General features: G+C 42.7%; 4 protein-coding genes across 4 annotated transcripts; 2 read left to right on the top strand and 2 right to left on the bottom strand.

Annotated features, from left to right (window-relative positions):
• Window positions 1-1,016: 1,016 nt before the first annotated feature.
• Window positions 1,017-3,396, bottom strand: SERLADRAFT_374512 (uncharacterized protein; the record flags this gene model as incomplete). The annotated part of the gene is made up of 13 exons (XM_007323898.1): window positions 1,017-1,249; window positions 1,322-1,354; window positions 1,411-1,661; window positions 1,716-1,767; window positions 1,827-1,932; window positions 1,992-2,276; window positions 2,330-2,391; window positions 2,450-2,541; window positions 2,633-2,707; window positions 2,763-2,790; window positions 2,915-2,983; window positions 3,041-3,222; window positions 3,272-3,396. The coding sequence occupies 13 exons, from the start codon at window positions 3,394-3,396 to the stop codon at window positions 1,017-1,019; spliced, it is 1,593 nt and encodes a 530-aa protein (XP_007323960.1).
• Window positions 3,397-11,310: 7,914 nt separating this feature from the next.
• SERLADRAFT_402598 (uncharacterized protein) lies at window positions 11,311-11,726 on the top strand (the record flags this gene model as incomplete). The annotated part of the gene is made up of 1 exon (XM_007323897.1): window positions 11,311-11,726. A coding segment is annotated over one exon (178 nt), but the record flags the coding sequence as incomplete, so codon positions are not given.
• Window positions 11,727-11,804: 78 nt separating this feature from the next.
• Window positions 11,805-12,153, top strand: SERLADRAFT_402593 (uncharacterized protein; the record flags this gene model as incomplete). The annotated part of the gene is made up of 1 exon (XM_007323896.1): window positions 11,805-12,153. The coding sequence occupies one exon, from the start codon at window positions 11,840-11,842 to the stop codon at window positions 12,014-12,016; it is 177 nt and encodes a 58-aa protein (XP_007323958.1).
• A 5,212-nt stretch (window positions 12,154-17,365) lies between these two features.
• Window positions 17,366-19,280, bottom strand: SERLADRAFT_479620 (uncharacterized protein; the record flags this gene model as incomplete). Its single annotated transcript, XM_007323895.1, has 9 exons — window positions 17,366-17,804; window positions 17,882-18,042; window positions 18,096-18,109; window positions 18,163-18,182; window positions 18,236-18,314; window positions 18,372-18,473; window positions 18,524-18,609; window positions 18,663-18,733; window positions 18,785-19,280. 9 exons carry the CDS (start codon window positions 19,194-19,196, stop codon window positions 17,532-17,534), a joined length of 1,218 nt encoding a protein of 405 aa, XP_007323957.1.
• Between the last annotated feature and the right edge of the window lie 132 nt (window positions 19,281-19,412).

Genomic DNA, 19,412 nt, shown 5'->3' with positions numbered 1-19,412 from the left:
GGCTGCTTTGTTTACCTTTGTTTACAAAACTTCGGACAGTATTGCAGAGTCCAATGCTTCCTATTCTCTAGTTACTCACATTGGACTCTAGGTACTGTATACCTGTCATACTCTCTAATAATATAGTTACTCACATTGGACTCTAGTTCCAGTCCCTGATTGCTCTCAGCAAGTGGCTAGACACTTCCTTCAAGCTTTGTTCTTAATATTCTGTTCAGTCCAAGTGACCCCCCCAGTACGTCGAAAGCCAACAAATACTGAGAACACTGCTTAAAAGCAGAGCTAGAGCATACTTCAGAACGCTGACGGTACATTCTGATTGTCCCTAAAATTTGACTCACTTGCTGTTGTTGAATGCTGTAGCGCTCTTATGAACGTTCTGCTGTAATTTGATATACTTTTCTTTTTCTTCGCCATGTCGAGCGATAACAGACATGTCAGTAGACAAGAGAAGGACATTGGGCGAGACGTACAAACCTTCTTTCCATGCTGATATTCGGGAGCTCAGATAAATGTTATTGTTGTGGTGTATATATGATGTTATCTGTGCGACCTTGCATCAAAGGTTATAATATCCTCAGTTCACTATGTCAGCAAATCATGGGGCATACATGCGGACTGTGAACACTTTTCTGGGGTAACATGGAACATACTTATAGCGTGAGCCAACAGGGATGCAGTTATGTCAATTTCCACTTGCCCGCAATATGTGTGCACAGTTTTGTGTATGAGATTTGGGTGTGTGTCGCGCAAGGCCAAGCGGGTGCACCCCCCGTGTAAATCTAGCGTCATAGTAAATTACTTGATCAATTGACCCGGTTGTAAGGACTCCTACATCATCAGGAAATAACTCTCATTGTCAAAGCCGTGGTTATCTCAATAAGATATATTAACTACGACTTACTGTAAAGTAATACATAGAGTTACCAAACGAATGTGCATATAACAGAGATATCAGATCAAAAATCAGTGGTAGTAGTCTGTGGTAACGAGTTATGTTGACGAGCAATTGGATTTTATTGCCAAGGATCATCCAACATCATCTGTGTCACAAACTCAATACCCTCCTTTCTGTACGTGTCTTGTGTAATGTTGGCCGGAATTGAGCCATCCAGGAACGTCAAGAGGTTGGGTGTCTCGGTCTTGTATTGCGGCCAGTCAATCCCAGTATTTCCACTAGGGTCAAGGTTCGCCACGAAACGGACTAAGTAGTCGGTCATATCGGCAGGACCATAGACCATGTTTATATCTGAACCATGAAAATACGTCGAGATTGTCAGTTTTGAGTCTCAGGGACGGTTAGAGCATCCTCTTACAGCACCAAGCCCGGGAAGATCTTTCAATCGTTTGTTGACTGTATATTAAGAGTTAGCCACCCAAATTGGGCGTAGTGATCATGTCAAGACTCACCAAAGGACCAGACGTTTCGGTGACCAGAACGTGCCTGCAGGAGTAATCGGCGAGGGCCTTGGAAATTGATATCACCGAGGAAGGCGGCTATACGTTTGAACTGCGGCGTCATCGTGTTGTTATTTCCAGTATTAAAAGGGGAGCCATCTGCAGGAGTGACAGGGTACAGTTCCATTAGTTTGTCCAGTGTCGAGTTAGACGCATGAGGAGACCAGTAAGTCGTGATGTACTCTCGAAGCTCCTGCTCAGTCCTGTGAGAGTGAAATCAGCTACCTGTCATGCACATAGAAAAATCTGTAGCCTACGTGATATTGAGCGTGGAGTAAGAGAAAGGAGTGGCTTCATCGTCACAGTCTCCTGTAATTCTATTTTGTGAGACCACATAAAAATGATACATATTGAACTGACGCTCGTACCATTGACAAATGGTACATTCGCCACAATTCCCTGTTGGATAAGAGTTTGAGGATTGTCGACAAGGAAAACACCGTCAGGGCGAGGCATCCAAGCCAAGACGAGAGCCTAGCACAGATAACCACGTCAGTTGCACAACCCAGCGGCATCCTCGAGCAGCAACATACCTGATAGTCATAAAAGGTAGGAACATTATCAATCGCGCTCTTGAGAGTATCGTAAGGTGCTTCTCGGAGGCATTGCAGAGTGTCAGACGAATTCGAGCAGCCTGCAGCCTTGACCACCGTATCATAGTACGGCTGGCCACCCTTCATGCCGCTGACAGGAAGTTGAGAGCCAGATTGCATGAACGCAGCACGGAATAGTCCTTCGTTGTCACCTCCATTTGTGATCATGTGGTATGCGATAGAAGTAGATCCTGCGCTTTCGCCCCAGCTAAATATGAACACCTCCTTAGCAATGGTTCGATAATCGACGGAGGGAAACGAGATGCTCATATTGTGACTTTACTGGGGTCACCACCAAATGAGCTGATGTATTTCTGTACCCACCTCAAGGCCTGACGTTCTAAGCAGGCCGATGAACAATTATGGCAAAAAAAGGGGGGGTGTAAAAAATTACTTACGATCATGAAGACCAAGATTTGCCACGCCTGCATCCATGACTTCTTGCCCTCCCAAAAATCCGAAGCCTAAATATATTGATTGTATCGTGACTCTCTGATACATGCGATATAAGCTTACCGTTGATCCTACAGTTCATAGTAAGAGAAGTGCTAAAGGCTGCTGCCACGGTCTGTGAGACTCACCGATAATTTAAGCTAACATAGATAACAGGCTCATTCAGTTCAAGGGACCTGTTAACAATAACGCCTCCAGGATATCTGAAAGCACCATAAGTTCCAAGTGGTAATCAGAGTGAGGGTATGAAAAACTAACCTAGATGCAGCGCCGACAGCGAAGCCACCTGAGGAGATAACTTTTCAATTGACTGCCTAAAATAGCTGGTATCATCCCTTACCTCCAAAGAAGTACTAGATATTGGGCACAATGTTAGTAACACAATACTGAAGCTGCCAAGCGTTTAATACGCACTACAGCTACAGGCAAATTTGAGTTTGAAGTGGCCCCGGCTGGTGTGAAAATATTGATCGTAAGACCTGTAAATGAAATATATTAACTTTGAATGCCATCAGTCTCGGTATAAAGAAACACACAATCCTCGCTCTGTGGGCTTCCGTCTGCAACTAGAGAGGCGAGAATTGCCTCCGTTTCAGCAGTCAAATTCCCAGGGACTTTGAAAGTCTGTTGTGGACAGCTGGGCCCGTAGGCTGAAGCGTTATAAGTACCGTTGTAGGCTGGGATGGCTTGAGGGAGATGGAAGCGGAGATCGCCAACACTATACATCATTTAGACCGTGAAGTTGGCAAGACAATGGAGGTGCTCACGGAGGTTGCACGTAAGGTATACCCAAGAACGCCGAGACACTTCCATTAGTGGTGCCAGTGAAGATGGCAGCATCCAACTTCACGGAAGGTGGAGATTTTTGTGACAGGGGAGTAGCTGCGACCATCCCACAAAGAATGGTAGCAGATAAGACGCTACGAAACACCATCTGCGCTGTAGAGAATATAAAAGACACGTGAACTAGTTGTGTGATTGAAAGCAAGGGTTAGGAATAAAAGCGTCGAAGGAAATAGTTGGAAGAGTAAAGTTTGTATAACCCACCACCCAGAATGTACCTTGGCTTTATATCTTTAAGAACGGCAGTGTTTCCGGGGCATAGCTCAGGTTTATTTCTCATAGAGCATGTTGGCTGTGGCATATAGTCAGATTACTGGCGTAAGTTGTCAACTGGTAGACCAGTTTGACCGAGCTGAAGCTTCATCCCAATACATTCATGTGGCAAGCGAATGTTTTCGGGTGGCACGGAATGCGGGGAAACACAGCGCTGACACTGCCTTGATACCATATGTGGGGTTTTATGTCAATCCCTGTCCAGTTCGACGATCCCGAGATATCGACGACTGTTCATTGCTGATCACAACATCCAGGCACGTCTCTTATGGCGGTGTTTGTATGTGAGTTTTGTAAGGTTTATTTCTTTGATACGAGATGAGTCCGTGATTTATGTAGCGCTTGCAATACCGATCGGGTAGCATGGCCACAATGACCTTCCACTCACCTGTGCAAATTGTGGGTGTCAGCGGTACATTCTCCGAGTGCAACGCAAGCTCTGAGGCATAGATATATTAGAGTGGTCCTCAAAGTTCCTTGGAGGAACATCACGCCCTTATGGAGCTCCTAAAGGATCTCTTACTATGGTTGGACTCATCTATTGCGTTCATTTTTGTGAGCTGAATAACTCAGTAGTCAGTGAAGCAAGAGCCTTTGAAAATTCACTCAACAGTGTTTATTAACTTTTACTTAGCGAGGCCCGTTCGGCAGCCAAAGCCGACGTGCTCGATATTTCTCACGCTATGTCACACCATCACACGCATTTCAGGTATTGTACACTAGGGGTCGTCGCAAGGCGCCGACTCTGACCTTGCTTGCTTACATAACACAGTATGCCTACTCCTCTTTTGTCTCCTCTTTTGCGATGTACTTAGTGATACAATTACTCCTGCAACAGCTTTTACCGACTTCAAATCCTAAGGCCAGACTTTGGAAACAGTTATCGTTGAAATAGGTAAGACACCGCCGTTTCAGGTTTCAAAGTTCAGAGCATATGTAGTGTTGTCCAGAAGTTGCAAAAAGGGTTCGATTCGGCTGCTCAGGGATTTTGATGAAAAACTTGTCACAGTACACCCATCAGAGGATCTGAAGCTGGATGACTCAAGATTAGAAGAGTTAAACACGAATACCAAAATACAATATAGGCAGGGACACTATAATCTGACAAGAGCATAATTCACCTGTAGTTTATTGTACAAGAAGTTCCAACTACAATAGACCAGCAAAAAGAGACTTTTCCAACCATTCGGAGATTGAGACACACGGAATGTTCCAATGTTTTGTTTGCATATGTTAAATTTGACAGAATTGTGGCTTGAGTGACATGGCATATGACCTTGCAAGCAAGGTAATTAAGTAAGATACACTGTGGGGATTGACTTATATGAGCCCAGCTTATATGCTGAAAATAATAAATTTTAGCTTTTTTCAGCCAATCAGAACACAGATATCCAATATCTTCAGCATATAAGCTGGGCTCATATAAGTTGATCCCCACGTGATAGGGCCTCATCCATAACCAACATCATCACATGACATGGCTTGGCCTGTGACCACTGGCACAACAAGGCAGATCATCAACTTGAATTTTTGTCATCTTTGCCACAATCTTTGCTCTTACACTTGAAGGAGTAGTGCAGAGTAAAATATGTATTTTAATATCTGAAGTTATGTGATGAAACAAACATTTATTGTATGCAAATACAACACAATGCAGTGGAAAGGAATGGGTGACCACCAAAGGTGGACCTCCCCAAGCAGAAGTTGAAGCTGATCTAAGAGAAAGGGAGTGAGTGAGCTGCACCCATGGTGGGCTAGTAGGAGAGACAATGCAAATGTGAAGCAACTCCCTGGATCTAGGAGGCTTGGAAATTGAGTGCTCACATCAATGTAGGACATGCAACTGATGATGAAGTCTCTTGTGCTGTAAAATGTATGAAAGTAGTGTGTATTGCTGGCTTGTCTTGGATGTAGGGAGCCAGAATCTGTGCATGACAACGGAGGTATGTCAAGAAAGCATTACTTTTCCAACAACCTTTGGATTTCATTACTTCAAATGGGACGCCATGCAACAAATACTCAAGGGTAACTCCAATTCAAAGGCTATGACCTGAAAGTGCGGGAGGTTCCTTGCTGTGGTGACCTGATTAAGTTATGAAGACATCTCTGATGAGTGTGCAACATTGTTGGGAAGTGATTAGTGTGAGGAATCAATTTTTCTCATTGCATTCCCATCATGTTGTGGTTATCCAACTCGTTCCCCGTCACTCCTCTTGCCCTTGGACTAGAGATCATAGCCGGTACTTTGACACTTCTATCTTTCTTCTTCTTCTTATTTTCCCTTTATACTCACATTCTATTGTACTTACAACAAAGGAGAACCATTATAGACCCTCAAGAAGATGTGAGGAATTGATTTTTCTCATCATATTCCATCATGATGGTTATCCAATACATTCCCTGTCACTCCTCTCGCTCTTGGACTAGAGCATTCTATTACTCTTATCCTTTTTCTTCTTATTTTCCATTCATACTCACATCCTATTGTACTTACAACAAAGGAGAACGGTTATAGACCCTCGAGAAGATATCCAGATGACATAGCAATGATCCAATGCTATGTCTGGGAATACTTCAGAGGAATATTGATAAGCAAGGTAAGCTATGAATCAGTGCCTTCTCATGGGCTTACTGATACAGCCAACTGTACATCTTTTACCAAGGCTCTCTCTCTCATACAATTAGTAAATATGATAGATTGGACCACTTCCCTTTTTTCTTATTGGTTAACCATTTAGTCAGGCCACTCTTGGACCTTTCTCTCTTTCTGGCCTGACCACTACTATTCAGTATATAAAGAGTATATATTCTATGTATTATTCTTTAGTTCAATATTAGTTTGGATTTGCGCTTATACAGATACTCTTCAGCTTTCATACTCTGATCCACCGCCTTTCATCAAGGACTTGGCCAGACATTAAATTGCCTGACAGAATATTAAACTTACTACCTTTGAATCCTCTTCCAGAGACCCTTTGGAAGACTACCTCACTATACCTCAAAAAGACTATTATTGCCTTTCCACCGGTGTCAATGATGAGAATTGTTGTTAGAAAACCACACACAAAAACAAACAAACAAACAATCCTCCCAGATTCCACGGAACTTGTGTATGGGCTTTGCCTCCTAGAACAGTGGAGTTGTCTGGTTGTTCGTGGGGTGGTACATATAATGATCCTTTAAAGTAAAACCCAGGGATGTATGGGTGTGGGTTTTTGAGGAGGAGGAATAGTTGGAATATAGAAGATAGGGGCTTTGTGTGAAGATCCAACTCTTTTGCCGAATAAATAGAGAGTTAGAGGTTCTGATCGCAAGCAAGGTCTTTCACAGTGAATAAAGATTTAATCAACAGCTGGGGGATATGTACAGGAGGTAGCTGGTATATATACTACAGAACATGTGTTAGCAATGAGGTGCTGACTGACCATCATGCGTAAGGCATGAGGCATTTTGTAATTGTCTTTGTAACTGACTACATCATAGGTCATGTGATTGGTCACGTGAATATGATTAGATAAGATTTGGAGAGATAAAAGATATGATGGATCCATTATCGGCAGAGATAGGGGTTTTAGAAGTAAGGGATCGTGACACTTTGTGGCGAGTATAGACAAGCACTACCTTGCTAATCGTAGCACAAGGTAGGTTTGAGAACGACAAAGATGAAGAGGTGACGAGGTTCCCAGTGATAGCAGGCTCCTGACGCACAAACTGTAGTGTTCAGAAGGACTCTAATCAAAAGGGATGATAATGATTTCAAAAGTGGGGAGTGACAATGACAGCAGATAACAGTGGTAGCAGTGGAAAGTATTGTGACCACACTGGATCACAAGTAGCAGTGAGTAGTGAACTTGAGATTTAGAGAAGAAGTCTGGATTCGAGTTCTTGTTATTTTACAAGGTAAAATACAGGGGTTTATATAGTAAAAGAAAGGTAGGCTATGCACAGTATAGCTGTGCAAAAAGAATGAGAAAGAACATGAAGAAAGGAATGTACGCTGACAAATCCTGCATAGGTAGTACAGGATAAGATTGTCAAAATAAGGGAAAAAAAGAGATAGAACAATGAATGCTGTGTAAGTTAATGTCACAGTTTGTACAGCCATAAAATAAAGTTCAGTAGCAGAAAGAGAGCAAGAAAATCATGATGTCATGGGAAGATGCAGTAAAAAAAAAGGGCAAGGCAAAACAATATCAGTATCAACACAGTTCCTTTATTGTCAGTCAGGCATTCTAAAAAAAATATATGTCCATCAAAATGATTCCAAAATCAAAAATAATTGCACTGTAAATGAATGTTCTGCTGAAAAAAAAGAAAATGCAGCCACCGGTCCACCACCTAGTCCAGATCCAACGGTTCCATGGCCTTACCAATGGACTGGTTGTATTGGACCACCTGGTCAAACGAGGAAGGGAGGGGAGTAGTTCCAATTTGGAACAAGTGAGTCCCAGGCAGTGTGTGGTAGGCATAGCTGTAGCGAAGACAATGGACAAAAGATAAGTGTATCCAAGTGAATGGGACAGCATTGTACATAGGCGACGCAAGGGGATGAACCTTCTCCAGCTCAAAAACTACCCACCCACACTCCAACCAGGCGAGACGAGCGACCGATGATTTGATAGTATACAATAGAAGATTGACATCATGAAGATGGACCTGTTGCCCTATTTGGACCGGCCGCCAGGGCTTTGCTGATATCAGCAGTAGCACGTGGTTGTCAACAGATTGGCGATGGAAGTGGATAAAAAGTAGTGACATCAGGTATGGTGGGGGAGCAAAGAAAACGGGGAGGAGGAGGGTGGAGGTGACGAGAAAATGGACTAGAATAGGGATCCAGAAGTGACCGTTGGGTGAGAATAAAAAAGAGAGTAAGGGACCTAGGCAAAGGAAGGGAAGTGAAGGAAACAACAAAAGCAAGGGCGCAATGCAATGTATAGCCAGTGGCAATGCAAAAATTTGCCAAAATGCCAAAATGCGGAAAGTACCGAATGGAAAGCAAAGGTGAGCACAACTTGATTGTCTAAAAGAGGTGGTGCTGATCAGCCACAAGTTCAAAAAGGGCAATATTAATTACTATTCCACATGGCACTGTGCCTGTGTGGTGTAAAGGCAAGTCTTTTGAATATTCACTTTATTATTAACACCTGTCCATGCTACCAATCAATTGTGGTGCATGACAACGCAATATTGATCTGCCACGTGCTACCAGTTGCCACCACACTTGTTTAACAATGTCGGCTTTCTGAAACTTTTATGATGTCAGTGGGAAGACAAGTGTCAGCACCAGTCATACCATGGCTGTGGCATTGATTATTCTGATAGGTATCCATTACATCTGCTCTGCCTGTAATGTAGTGGTCATGTTCTGTCAGGAAATAATCTAAAAGATGGTTCACTCTGCACTCAACAATCAAGAAGCAAAAGAAAGACCAACCCAGACAAGAAGGGGTACACATATGATTTTTATTTATTTATTATTTATTTTTGATATGAAAAGCATCCACTCTTCCTTGTCTCTAACAAGGACAGACTCTGACCGATTTCCTAACAGCCTGCCATAATATTCTACTAACATAGATGCACCCCAAAAGTTCAATTTTATGTCATCATGTACAGTCAACAACTAAAAGTTCCGGGACATTTACTGATTTCATTATCAAGATAGAAACCTGGACTGTTGGGTCCAGGAACATGGGGTGGTGGCTGATGATGTCATAGGGCACAGCCCTTGTGACCAGCCCCACCACGTGAGAGAGTTGTGACTATAAATAAAAGGAGGCAGTGCAGCGTGAGAAAGTGAAAGGCTACATGGAGTTTGAAATAAAAGGAAAGAGCTGCATGGCACAAAAGAGAAAGAAGGTTGGAGCGGAGACTGAGAGTTAAGAGTCCAAAAATTGTGTATTGTAACACATAGTAGTTTCCTTTATTTCTATAGTTCATAATTATTTCAGGGAGGTGAGGTACAAGGCTATGCCAAATGGCAGGGCATGAGGATCATAATTCCAAGAGTACCAAAGATTCGGGAGTTTGGACTTGGGGGTTTCTGACTGTTTGGAGGTCCGGGAACCATAGCCTGTGGCATGGATATGATACTGTCAAACCTTGTGAGAACCCTTCAGCCACATTTTCCCAGAAAGCTCTGAGTGACCTTTCAGAAATGGTTGTCAATATCACAACACACAATGGGATGTCACGACTTGAACCAGAAGCGCTAGTTTGAGCGCTAATTTCCTTTTTCATTTTCTTCGATATCTGATCACATGACAGATAAGATATGTTAAGCTGCTGCTTTAGCGCGGATAACATAAATACGTAGTTATATCAGATCACGTGACCATCACGTGACATAAGTCTAGAATCATTACAAAGAACATCAGTCAGCGCCTCATGGCTGACTTTCAGAAACATATATAGTAGACCATCATGTACATATTTTCCTCAGTTGTTGATTAATTCTCAATCGCTACTTGAAACGCTACTTGTTTGATTTGAGCTTTTATCCCTCCGTTAACTCGGTATAGGGGATAGAGGTTTTACACAATCAACAACTGCCACAAGTACCGTTTATGAATATAACAGCAACAATCCTAACCACCATCATCATCACCATCATCATCATCTTACTCATCCTAACCCTACTCAAACACTCAACCCAAACCACCACTACTCTTCCACTCCATCACATCCCCGCTCGCCCCAACACCATCTTATCTTTCTTTCCCGCCAACGTATCACCTTCCTCATCCCAAGACTCCTTTGTAACCATCCCCCTATAAATACATTTATATCACTATAATCTCTTTGGTGTGGAACCATTGGGATTTTCTCGGTTTCACCTAGTTTCATTTTTGATTTCCTCTGACCAGGCCGCGCATTTGCGTCCGCCAGTCGGGAGAAGGACTGAAAGCTTAATAAGCTGGTCACATTGGGACAACCGTTCGGACCCCAATTTATCACTATACTTTTTACATAAAATTCGTAAAATACAAAAATAGTTACCATACATAGTCAGTAGTGGGCTGAAGAGGACCACTTTGACTCAAAAGAGAATAGATAGACTACTAGGATCTTAGAAAGTGGTGTATCAATCCAGCTTATCACTGGTGAACTCCTTTCTATGCTTAGTAGAGATTTTTACATTTGGATCGGAGAGCAACACATTTACTCTCAAGATTACGTATTCAAAGGGCAATTCCCTTTACCAGAAATAGAACCCATCAGAATCCCATCCCCTTTAATCAAATCCGAAACTCCCCCTCCTCCCCAACTCACGTTCAATGTCCAACCTAGAATATCGTGATCTGCCCGAGCCATCCAACAGCACGGACAGCGCATTTACCAGGGAAATGATGGACGCATTACCCAGAATAGACACTCCCCCCCCGAAAGAAGCACGATTGGAAGCATACGTAAAACAAGAAATAGAAAAGGCGATAAGACAAACACAACTACATTACCAATCGCAGCTAGACGAAGCACTCGAAGAAGTGAGCGTCTTGCAAAGAAAATTAAAGAAACAGATACCGCCGCCTCCAGAAAAGGTGGAAAGAAGTAGAACGGCACTGGAGAAACCCGAGAACTTCTCCGGAGATAAGAAAAAGTATAGGGCCTTTAGAGAGTCCTTATTACTACATTTAGAAGACGATGCCGTATATTTCAAAGATGACCGAAAAAAGATAAGCTTTGTGCTATCTTTTATGAAAGAAGGAGAAGCCGCGGCCTTCCGGACCGATTGGCTAGAGAACCGAGTCGACGCCCAACAGCTGGGGCTCGATATTACAAACACATACGGAAGTTGGCCGTATTTTGCGGACAAAATGGAAGAAAGGTTCAAGGACAGTTTGGAAAAAGAAACTGCCAAGAACGAAATATTGACCCTGAGACAGGGCAATGAAACCGCCCAAGCCTTCTTTGAAAGGTTTGAGGAGAAGAAAAGATGGGCGGGATACACAAATAGAATAAATGAAGAGTTCCTAGTATCTCTACTTAGAAGGAATATGAACAAGCCGCTAGTGGATAGGGTGATCTACGGCGGGCACATTCCAAGAGATTACCAAGAGTGGAAAAGGGAACTCATCAGAATAGACTATATTTGGAGAGAGAGAGAAAAAGAGAAGAAAGGTTCCGATACTGGGAAGAAACCCTATTCGGAACAAAAGAAAGAAGGAGAGAAGAAGAAAGACGGAACCGGATATACCTATACCGGTAGCGGAGAAAGAATGGAGGTAGACAAAGCAAAGTTCCGCACGGAGGGACGATGCTACCGATGCGGAGAAAAGGGACATAGAAGCTTCGAGTGCAAAGACGCACAAAAAAGGAAGCCACAATTTAATGTCCGAGAGTTCTTAGAAAAGATGACGAAAGAGGAAAGGGAAAAACTCCTTGAGGGTTTTTAAAGAGGCCAGCGGTACCACATCGACCGACTGAGCCTAAAGACGTTTTGAATCGGTTTCTTCCTTTAACTGTAGATACATGTGACTCAGAATTGTTACGCTGCAGCTTTAGCGCGGATGACAATAAAATTATTTCTACTCAGAAAGAAATCCGAAACGAAAAAGATGTAACTAGAGTAAAAGCGGCGCAGAGTGATAAGACAACCGCAGTTTCGACGGCGGGCGAATCACTAAAAAGCGCAGCATTTACAATAGAACCTAAGATTCCTACACCCGATGCGGCAAACTCTACGGAGGAAAACGCAGCAGAGACTGTAGAAGAAAGGTCAGGAACCCCTTTGAAAAAACCTAGAACAGAAGTTTGGACCCCAGAGTGGGTAGTAGACAGGCTAAGAGACCAAAAGGAAGAAAGATCCATTGGGATTCTAAGTGCCTGGACACATAAAAAAAGAACGAGAGAAGTAACCCGGGAAACGATCAAAGAAATCAACCGGTTGCCAAAAGTAGAAGCTATACAAGCGATCATAGAAATTGCCTCCCCAAAAAAGTACATTAGGGGCACCCAAGGCAATCAAATGAACGTAAAATGTAAGCTTACTACACTAGATACTCTCCAATCAGAAACAGTCGAAGCACTATTGGACAGTGGATGCACGGGGAGTTGCATTGACTCCCAATTTGTGAAAGACAAAAGATATGAGACAAGGAAGATACCGAGACCTATTCCATTCTATAATGCAGATGGAACTCTTAATAAAAACGGAGCCATCAATGAATTTGTAATACTGCTCATGGAAATCGACGGACACGTCGAGAAGATACATCTTGCCGTAACCAATCTGGGTAACGGAAAAATGTTTCTAGGACATGAGTGGTTGAACAAACATAATCCTAAAATAGACTGGAAAGAATCGAAGTTGACCTTTGAAAGATGTCCTGAAGAATGCAGACCGAGAATCCGAATCTCTGATCCAGAGGAGGATCCGGAAATATTCTTTGAGGAACTACGAGAAGATGAGAGGATGATACAGGTGAATCTCCATAATTTCGAAGATGCCACGATCGACAATCAATATTACCATATCAGAGCCCAAGGCACAATGGCACAGAAGCTAGCAGAAGCCGCAGGTAAAGATCGAAAAGAAGGAGGATTCGAAAAGATAGTGCCAAAACACCTTCATCAATACAAAGACGTATTTGATAAAAAGGAGTTTGACACCCTACCTGAAAGAAGACAATGGGATCACGCAATCGAACTAATACCAGGAGATCACTCCCTAGATTGCAAGATCTATCCATTGGCAAGAGGAGAGCAAGAAGAACTAGATGCATTCCTAAAAGAGAATCTAAAATCGGGACGAATAAGACCATCGAAGTCCCCATTCGCATCACCATTCTTCTTCATTAAAAAGAAAGACGGGAAGTTGAGACCAGTTCAAGATTATAGGAAGCTAAACGATATCACCATCAAAAATAGATATCCACTTCCGTTGATCGGGGAACTAGTAGACAAATTGAGTGGGGCCAAATACTTCACAAAGTTGGATGTAAGATGGGGATATAATAACATCCGAATGAGAGAAGGAGATGAGCATAAAGCGGCGTTTAGGACAAATCGGGGATTATTCGAACCACTAGTCATGTTCTTCGGACTGACAAACTCCCCCGCCACGTTCCAAATGATGATGAACACGCTTTTTAGAGAATTGATAGATGAAGGATTAGTAATCATATATCTAGATGATATCATGATATTCACAAAGGATATAGAAACGCACCGAGCAACGACGCGACGTGTGTTAGAAATCCTGAGAAAAAATCATCTCTATCTTAAACCAGAAAAATGCGATTTCGAACAGACAGAAGTGGAATACCTGGGACTGATCATCTCAGAAAACGAAATTCACATGGATCCGGTGAAAGTAGAAGGAATCAGCAAATGGCCAGAATGCAAAAATAAGAAAGACATACAAGCATTCTTGGGATTTGTAAATTTCTATCGAAGGTTCATAGAGGGCTTCGGGGAAGTAGCCAAACCATTGACCAAGTTAACGGGAAAAGAGGACTTCATTTGGGGAAATGAACAACAAGAAGCATTTAACACATTAAAACAACGTGTAGCTTCAGCCCCGGTGTTAGCTCTCCCAGTACCACATGGCCAATACAAAGTAGAAGCAGATAGTAGTGACTTCGCTATGGGTGCTGTCTTATCACAAAGACAAAAAGATGACTGGAAGCCAATTGCATACCTCTCCAAAGCGTTAAACCCCACAGAACGCAATTACAAGATCTATGACAAAAAACTTCTTGCCATCATGACGGCACTTAACGGATGGAGGCATTACTTAATAGACGCAGAAGAGGAATTTGAAATATGGACAGATCATCAAAATCTGCTGTATTTCAAAGAACCCAAGAAGTTGAACAGGAGACAGGCGCGGTGGATGACAGAGTTGAGCCAGTATCATTTCACGATACATCATATGCCAGGAAGGAAGCATATAAAAGCAGATCTTCTCTCAAGGCGATCAGATCATAACAAAGGAGAAAACGACAACGAAGACGTCATACTACTGGATGAGAAACTATTTGTAAGAATGACTCTCTCTCCGGAACAAAGACAAAAGATCGCAGATAGTCAAGAGGAAGAATTAGAGATTTCAAAGTGGATTACAAAGAGAAAAGGAAATGTAGATGAATTGATAAAAAAGATGAAAGGAAAGATAGAGAGGAGAGAGGATGGATGGCTAGACGAGGACGGTCGCATAGTATTCAAAGGCAGGATCTATGTACCAAAAGATGCCGCGTTAAGGGAAGAAATTATCCGACGAAACCACGACTCTGTCATTGCAGGCCATCCAGGAAGATATAAGACAAAGGAGCTAATCACTCGACAATACTGGTGGCCCTACATGGACAGAGATATCACGAGATACGTAGATGGATGCGAAGCCTGCCAAAGAACCAAGACAGACCATAAGAGAAAAGCAGCACCGCTTCATCCAAACGAGATCCCGGATAAGCCTTGGCAGATCATATCAGTAGATCTGATCGGACCACTACCAGAATCAAACGGATATAACATGATAATGGTAGTAGTAGATCGATTTACCAAAATGATCAAAGTAATTCCCACACAGATGGAGATCACATCAGAAGGAGTGGCACGGCTATTTAGAGATCATGTATTTAGAAACCACGGCATACCCGAAAAGATCATCTCAGATCGGGGACCGCAATTCGTTTCAAAATTCACGAAAGATCTACATACGCTTCTTCAGATAAAAGCAAACCCATCAACGGCTTGGCATCCACAAACGGATGGACAGACGGAGAGGATCAATCAAGAAATAGAACAGTATCTCAGAATCTTCGTAAACCATAAACAAGATGATTGGGCAGAATGGCTTACCCTAGCAGAATTCTCTTACAATAACAAACAACATTCTGCGACGGGATATAGCCCGTTCTACCTGAATTATGGACATCATCCGAGAACACAGGAAGTAGTGAAAGTGGGGGTAAAAAACGAAAATGCAGAAGATTTCATAAAGAGAATGACGGAAACAAGGAAGAGAGCAGAAGAATCACTGCAAAAGGCAGCTGAACAAATGAAGAAGCAGTACGATAAGAAGAAGAGAGAAGCAGTAGAATATAGAGTAGGAGATAAGGTGTACGTAGAAGCGACCAATATCTCAACAGATCGACCAGCCAAGAAACTGGACGATAAGAGACACGGTCCGTTTGAAATACTGGAAAAGATAGGCAAATCGGCCTATAAACTAGCACTACCACCGACATGGCGGCCTATTCATCCAGTTTTCAACGAGATAAAGCTTACACCGTACAAAGAACCACAGTTCCCTTCCCAACAGAAACCTAAACCGATACCGCCGGTAATAGTAGACGGACAAGAAGAATACGAAGTCGAAGAAGTTCTAGACTCACGTCTAAAACGAGGGAAATTAGAATACTTAGTACATTGGAAGAACTATCCAAAAGAGGAACGCACGTGGGAACCCGAACAACACCTAAACAACTCACCCGACAAAGTAAAAACATTCCATGATAACAACCCTAGTGCACCCCGACGGATCCGATTTCAATTACATTTCCAACCCTTCGAAAACTTCACAACGACTAGAGTCCGAAAACAACTGTTTAATTGGGAAAACGGAAAGATGGACCCCTACTTTCGGGACAAAAGTCCTAAGGAGGGGGTAATGTCACGACTTGAACCAGAAGCGCTAGTTTGAGCGCTAATTTCCTTTTTCATTTTCTTCGATATCTGATCACATGACAGATAAGATATGTTAAGCTGCTGCTTTAGCGCGGATAACATAAATACGTAGTTATATCAGATCACGTGACCATCACGTGACATAAGTCTAGAATCATTACAAAGAACATCAGTCAGCGCCTCATGGCTGACTTTCAGAAACATATATATAGTAGACCATCATGTACATATTTTCCTCAGTTGTTGATTAATTCTCAATCGCTACTTGAAACGCTACTTGTTTGATTTGAGCTTTTATCCCTCCGTTAACTCGGTATAGGGGATAGAGGTTTTACATGGGATCTGCACCCATGTACAGTGATTCTGGACCTTCTGGGCATGCAACCAATCAGTACACTTTCCAAGTATGCCTTGGTAGCTTAGTTGGTAAAGCACCAGACCATGAAAGCTGGAGTCCCAGGTTCAAGCCCTGGCCCATATATGTTTTCTCATACCATATACAAATGTCATAATTTGTCAGTCAATTGTCCATATATTACCACTTTTGGAAGTAGCTGGCTACATATGTTTTTTTTCGCTTTCTTTGGGAATTCTGGCCCGTAATATCACCTTTAATATCTCTATATACTAAACAGCATATGCTACTATTATTCTACCTGACAGATAGTGCCTTCATGTAGCAGAATGCCACCATAACCCAAAACAGGAAATAAAAGAGGAGAGAGGATTTTGGGAGGGTTAGATAGGGTATCACAGTGCATAATTAGGCTCTGGACATTATCCAACCTCACTTCAACGCACATATCAAGCTCTTGAGGGTAGAATATCCATCAGATAAATATATTTGCAAGCCATAAAGATGCATACCTCGGCTGCGAGGGAATCCCTGAGGCCCAAAACTCATCGACAAAAAAATGGCCCTTTGGGTCCTTACATAATGGATTAAGCTCCTGCTTTAGGTGATCAAGAATAAGAAGTGAAATCAAGAAGACTGAGAAGCCTGGCAACTGTTTGTTAAGATTCAATATGAGTGCTTCCCTAGAGGATAAACAGATCGCTGAAGTGACTTGATTCAAACTGTAGGCAGGACCTCGGAAGAGACTGAGCACTAGAAGGGAATGAATGGAAAATGACATTCCTGTTGTTAATTGCTGTATACAATGTGCATGTTTTCCCTGTTTGGTGTACTAGATACCACCCTCTATAGCCCATAATACAACTGTAATGTATGTGTATGTAATCTGGAATGAATTAGTAGAGCCTAGTCCATTTCCTAGGTCAGCTCAGAGAATTTCGGGTACCAATACTTGAGGTCCGCTCCTTGCGTTTGCCCCTCGACACGTCTGAATCTAATGCGCCTATCAGGTCTTTGATCATTTCACTTTGCATGTCTATCGTCATTCGCAATTCTGATATTTGACGACTTAGCTCCGTCTGGTTCTGTGCGAGCTTACGGTTTGTCAGGTCTCGTCCGATATCCGATTGGGACTCCAAGCGACGATGTTGCCCTGTGAATGACATGGCCGGTGTATCGAGATCGAGGGGTAGATCCTATTAGATTATGTGCCAATAGGAGGACAAGAGACATAGTCAGCCAAAGAGGTTAAACACACGAAAGCGAGACGTACATGATCGCCGGCCATTTTGTCCCAAACTAAACTAAATTCTCTTCCAAGAACAAAACTCGGAAGCGCGATAAGGAGCAATCCCAAGGCGAGCAGTGGAACAGTAATAAGCCTTCCTAAGAAAGAGCGAGGTGTAATTTCACCGTATCCCACCGTTGTTATGGCTAGTAGAAAGAGTCATGCAACTGTATGACGTAGATTGCGCGGATCAACTTACTGACTAGAACGAACCTAAGATAGCCATGAATATCTTATCGATAATAGTCGGCGGAAGGTAAACTCACCAAGCGGCTGCTGGTATAGACTATGGAAAGCTGTGAGAAAATAGTATTTGGATTGTCGAACAGAGAAGCTTACTGCAAATTGAGATGGGTCACCATCAGAATTTATGAAAGTTTCTAGTGTATTATCCCATGTACCACGTTCAGCAAAGTATCTGCAAGGCAACATGCTTCAGTGAACAAATGGCAATAATACATTGATTAAAACTCACAGCAAAGTGCTAAAAACAGTCAGCATCATAGCTACGAAGAAGCTTAGTGCGAGTAAGGCATGCTGTGATCTCCGAATAGAGATATACATCACTTCAATAGTGCTTTTCGGAGGTCAATAGTGAATTATGATAATTGTTTGAACGCCACGTACAGAAGTATGGTATTGTTGTAACGGAAAGGTCGAAAAACGCGCAGTAGTCGAAACATTCGAAGAATCGAGAATCTAAAAAGGACAGACTAGTCCAAGATACTCCAGTAGTACAGATCAGAATTAAGATAAGAGGACCCACAGTATCTTGTTGCAATATAATTTCGATGTAATATGGTAAAATAGCGAGAATGTCGATAACTCCGTAAAATGCTGTTTATTTCTCAGTTTCATGGGTATATGCGTCATAAACACTGGACATACATATAACCCATTTAACCAGACCCCACCAAGTAGAACTCCAGGCGATGCAACGAGCGACGTATTCCACAGTAAAAAGCGCGACCAAGCTGGTTTCAAAACCAAACCAAACGCGAGGCGAGATGGAGTGAAAGCTTGGAACTGTTTCCAGAACAGTGACGAGGGCAGAAAAGACGATTAAAAATGTTGATGCGACATGAACGAGAAAGGCTGAAGGAGACGACGTTGGTAATTCGAGCAACTCATAGAGACTACGTTTCCAGGGAGTTTTTATGGCGTCTGGGGAATCGTCGAAGGACGCTGAGTGGGGAAACACATCATCGAGGCCTTGCGGTGATTCTGGCTGATCTTCTTCTGTTAGAAACCGAGAAAGAACGGGTGATCTCAGACGAGACAAAGGAATTGGCTGTGACATGCCACTGGCAAGAAATGCTCAGAGCGCGTCTTCTAAAAAGTGTCGATACCTTCACTGGATATAGTTGCAGAGAAAGAAAGATCCTACAACCCCGCAGTCTTGACCCGGAAACACTACCGCCAGCACCGGTTATTATTCAGCTTCCCGGTCTGCGCGGCCGTTGAGGTCGCAGTTGCAATTGTAATTAATTAATGATAAAAGTCTTTCGGCGAGACC

This window comes from Serpula lacrymans (genome assembly GCF_000218685.1).
Source record: "Serpula lacrymans var. lacrymans S7.9 unplaced genomic scaffold SERLAscaffold_17, whole genome shotgun sequence".
In the NCBI taxonomy this organism is placed as follows: Eukaryota; Fungi; Basidiomycota; class Agaricomycetes; order Boletales; family Serpulaceae; genus Serpula; species Serpula lacrymans.
This window is presented reverse-complemented; position numbering and strand designations above follow the sequence as displayed.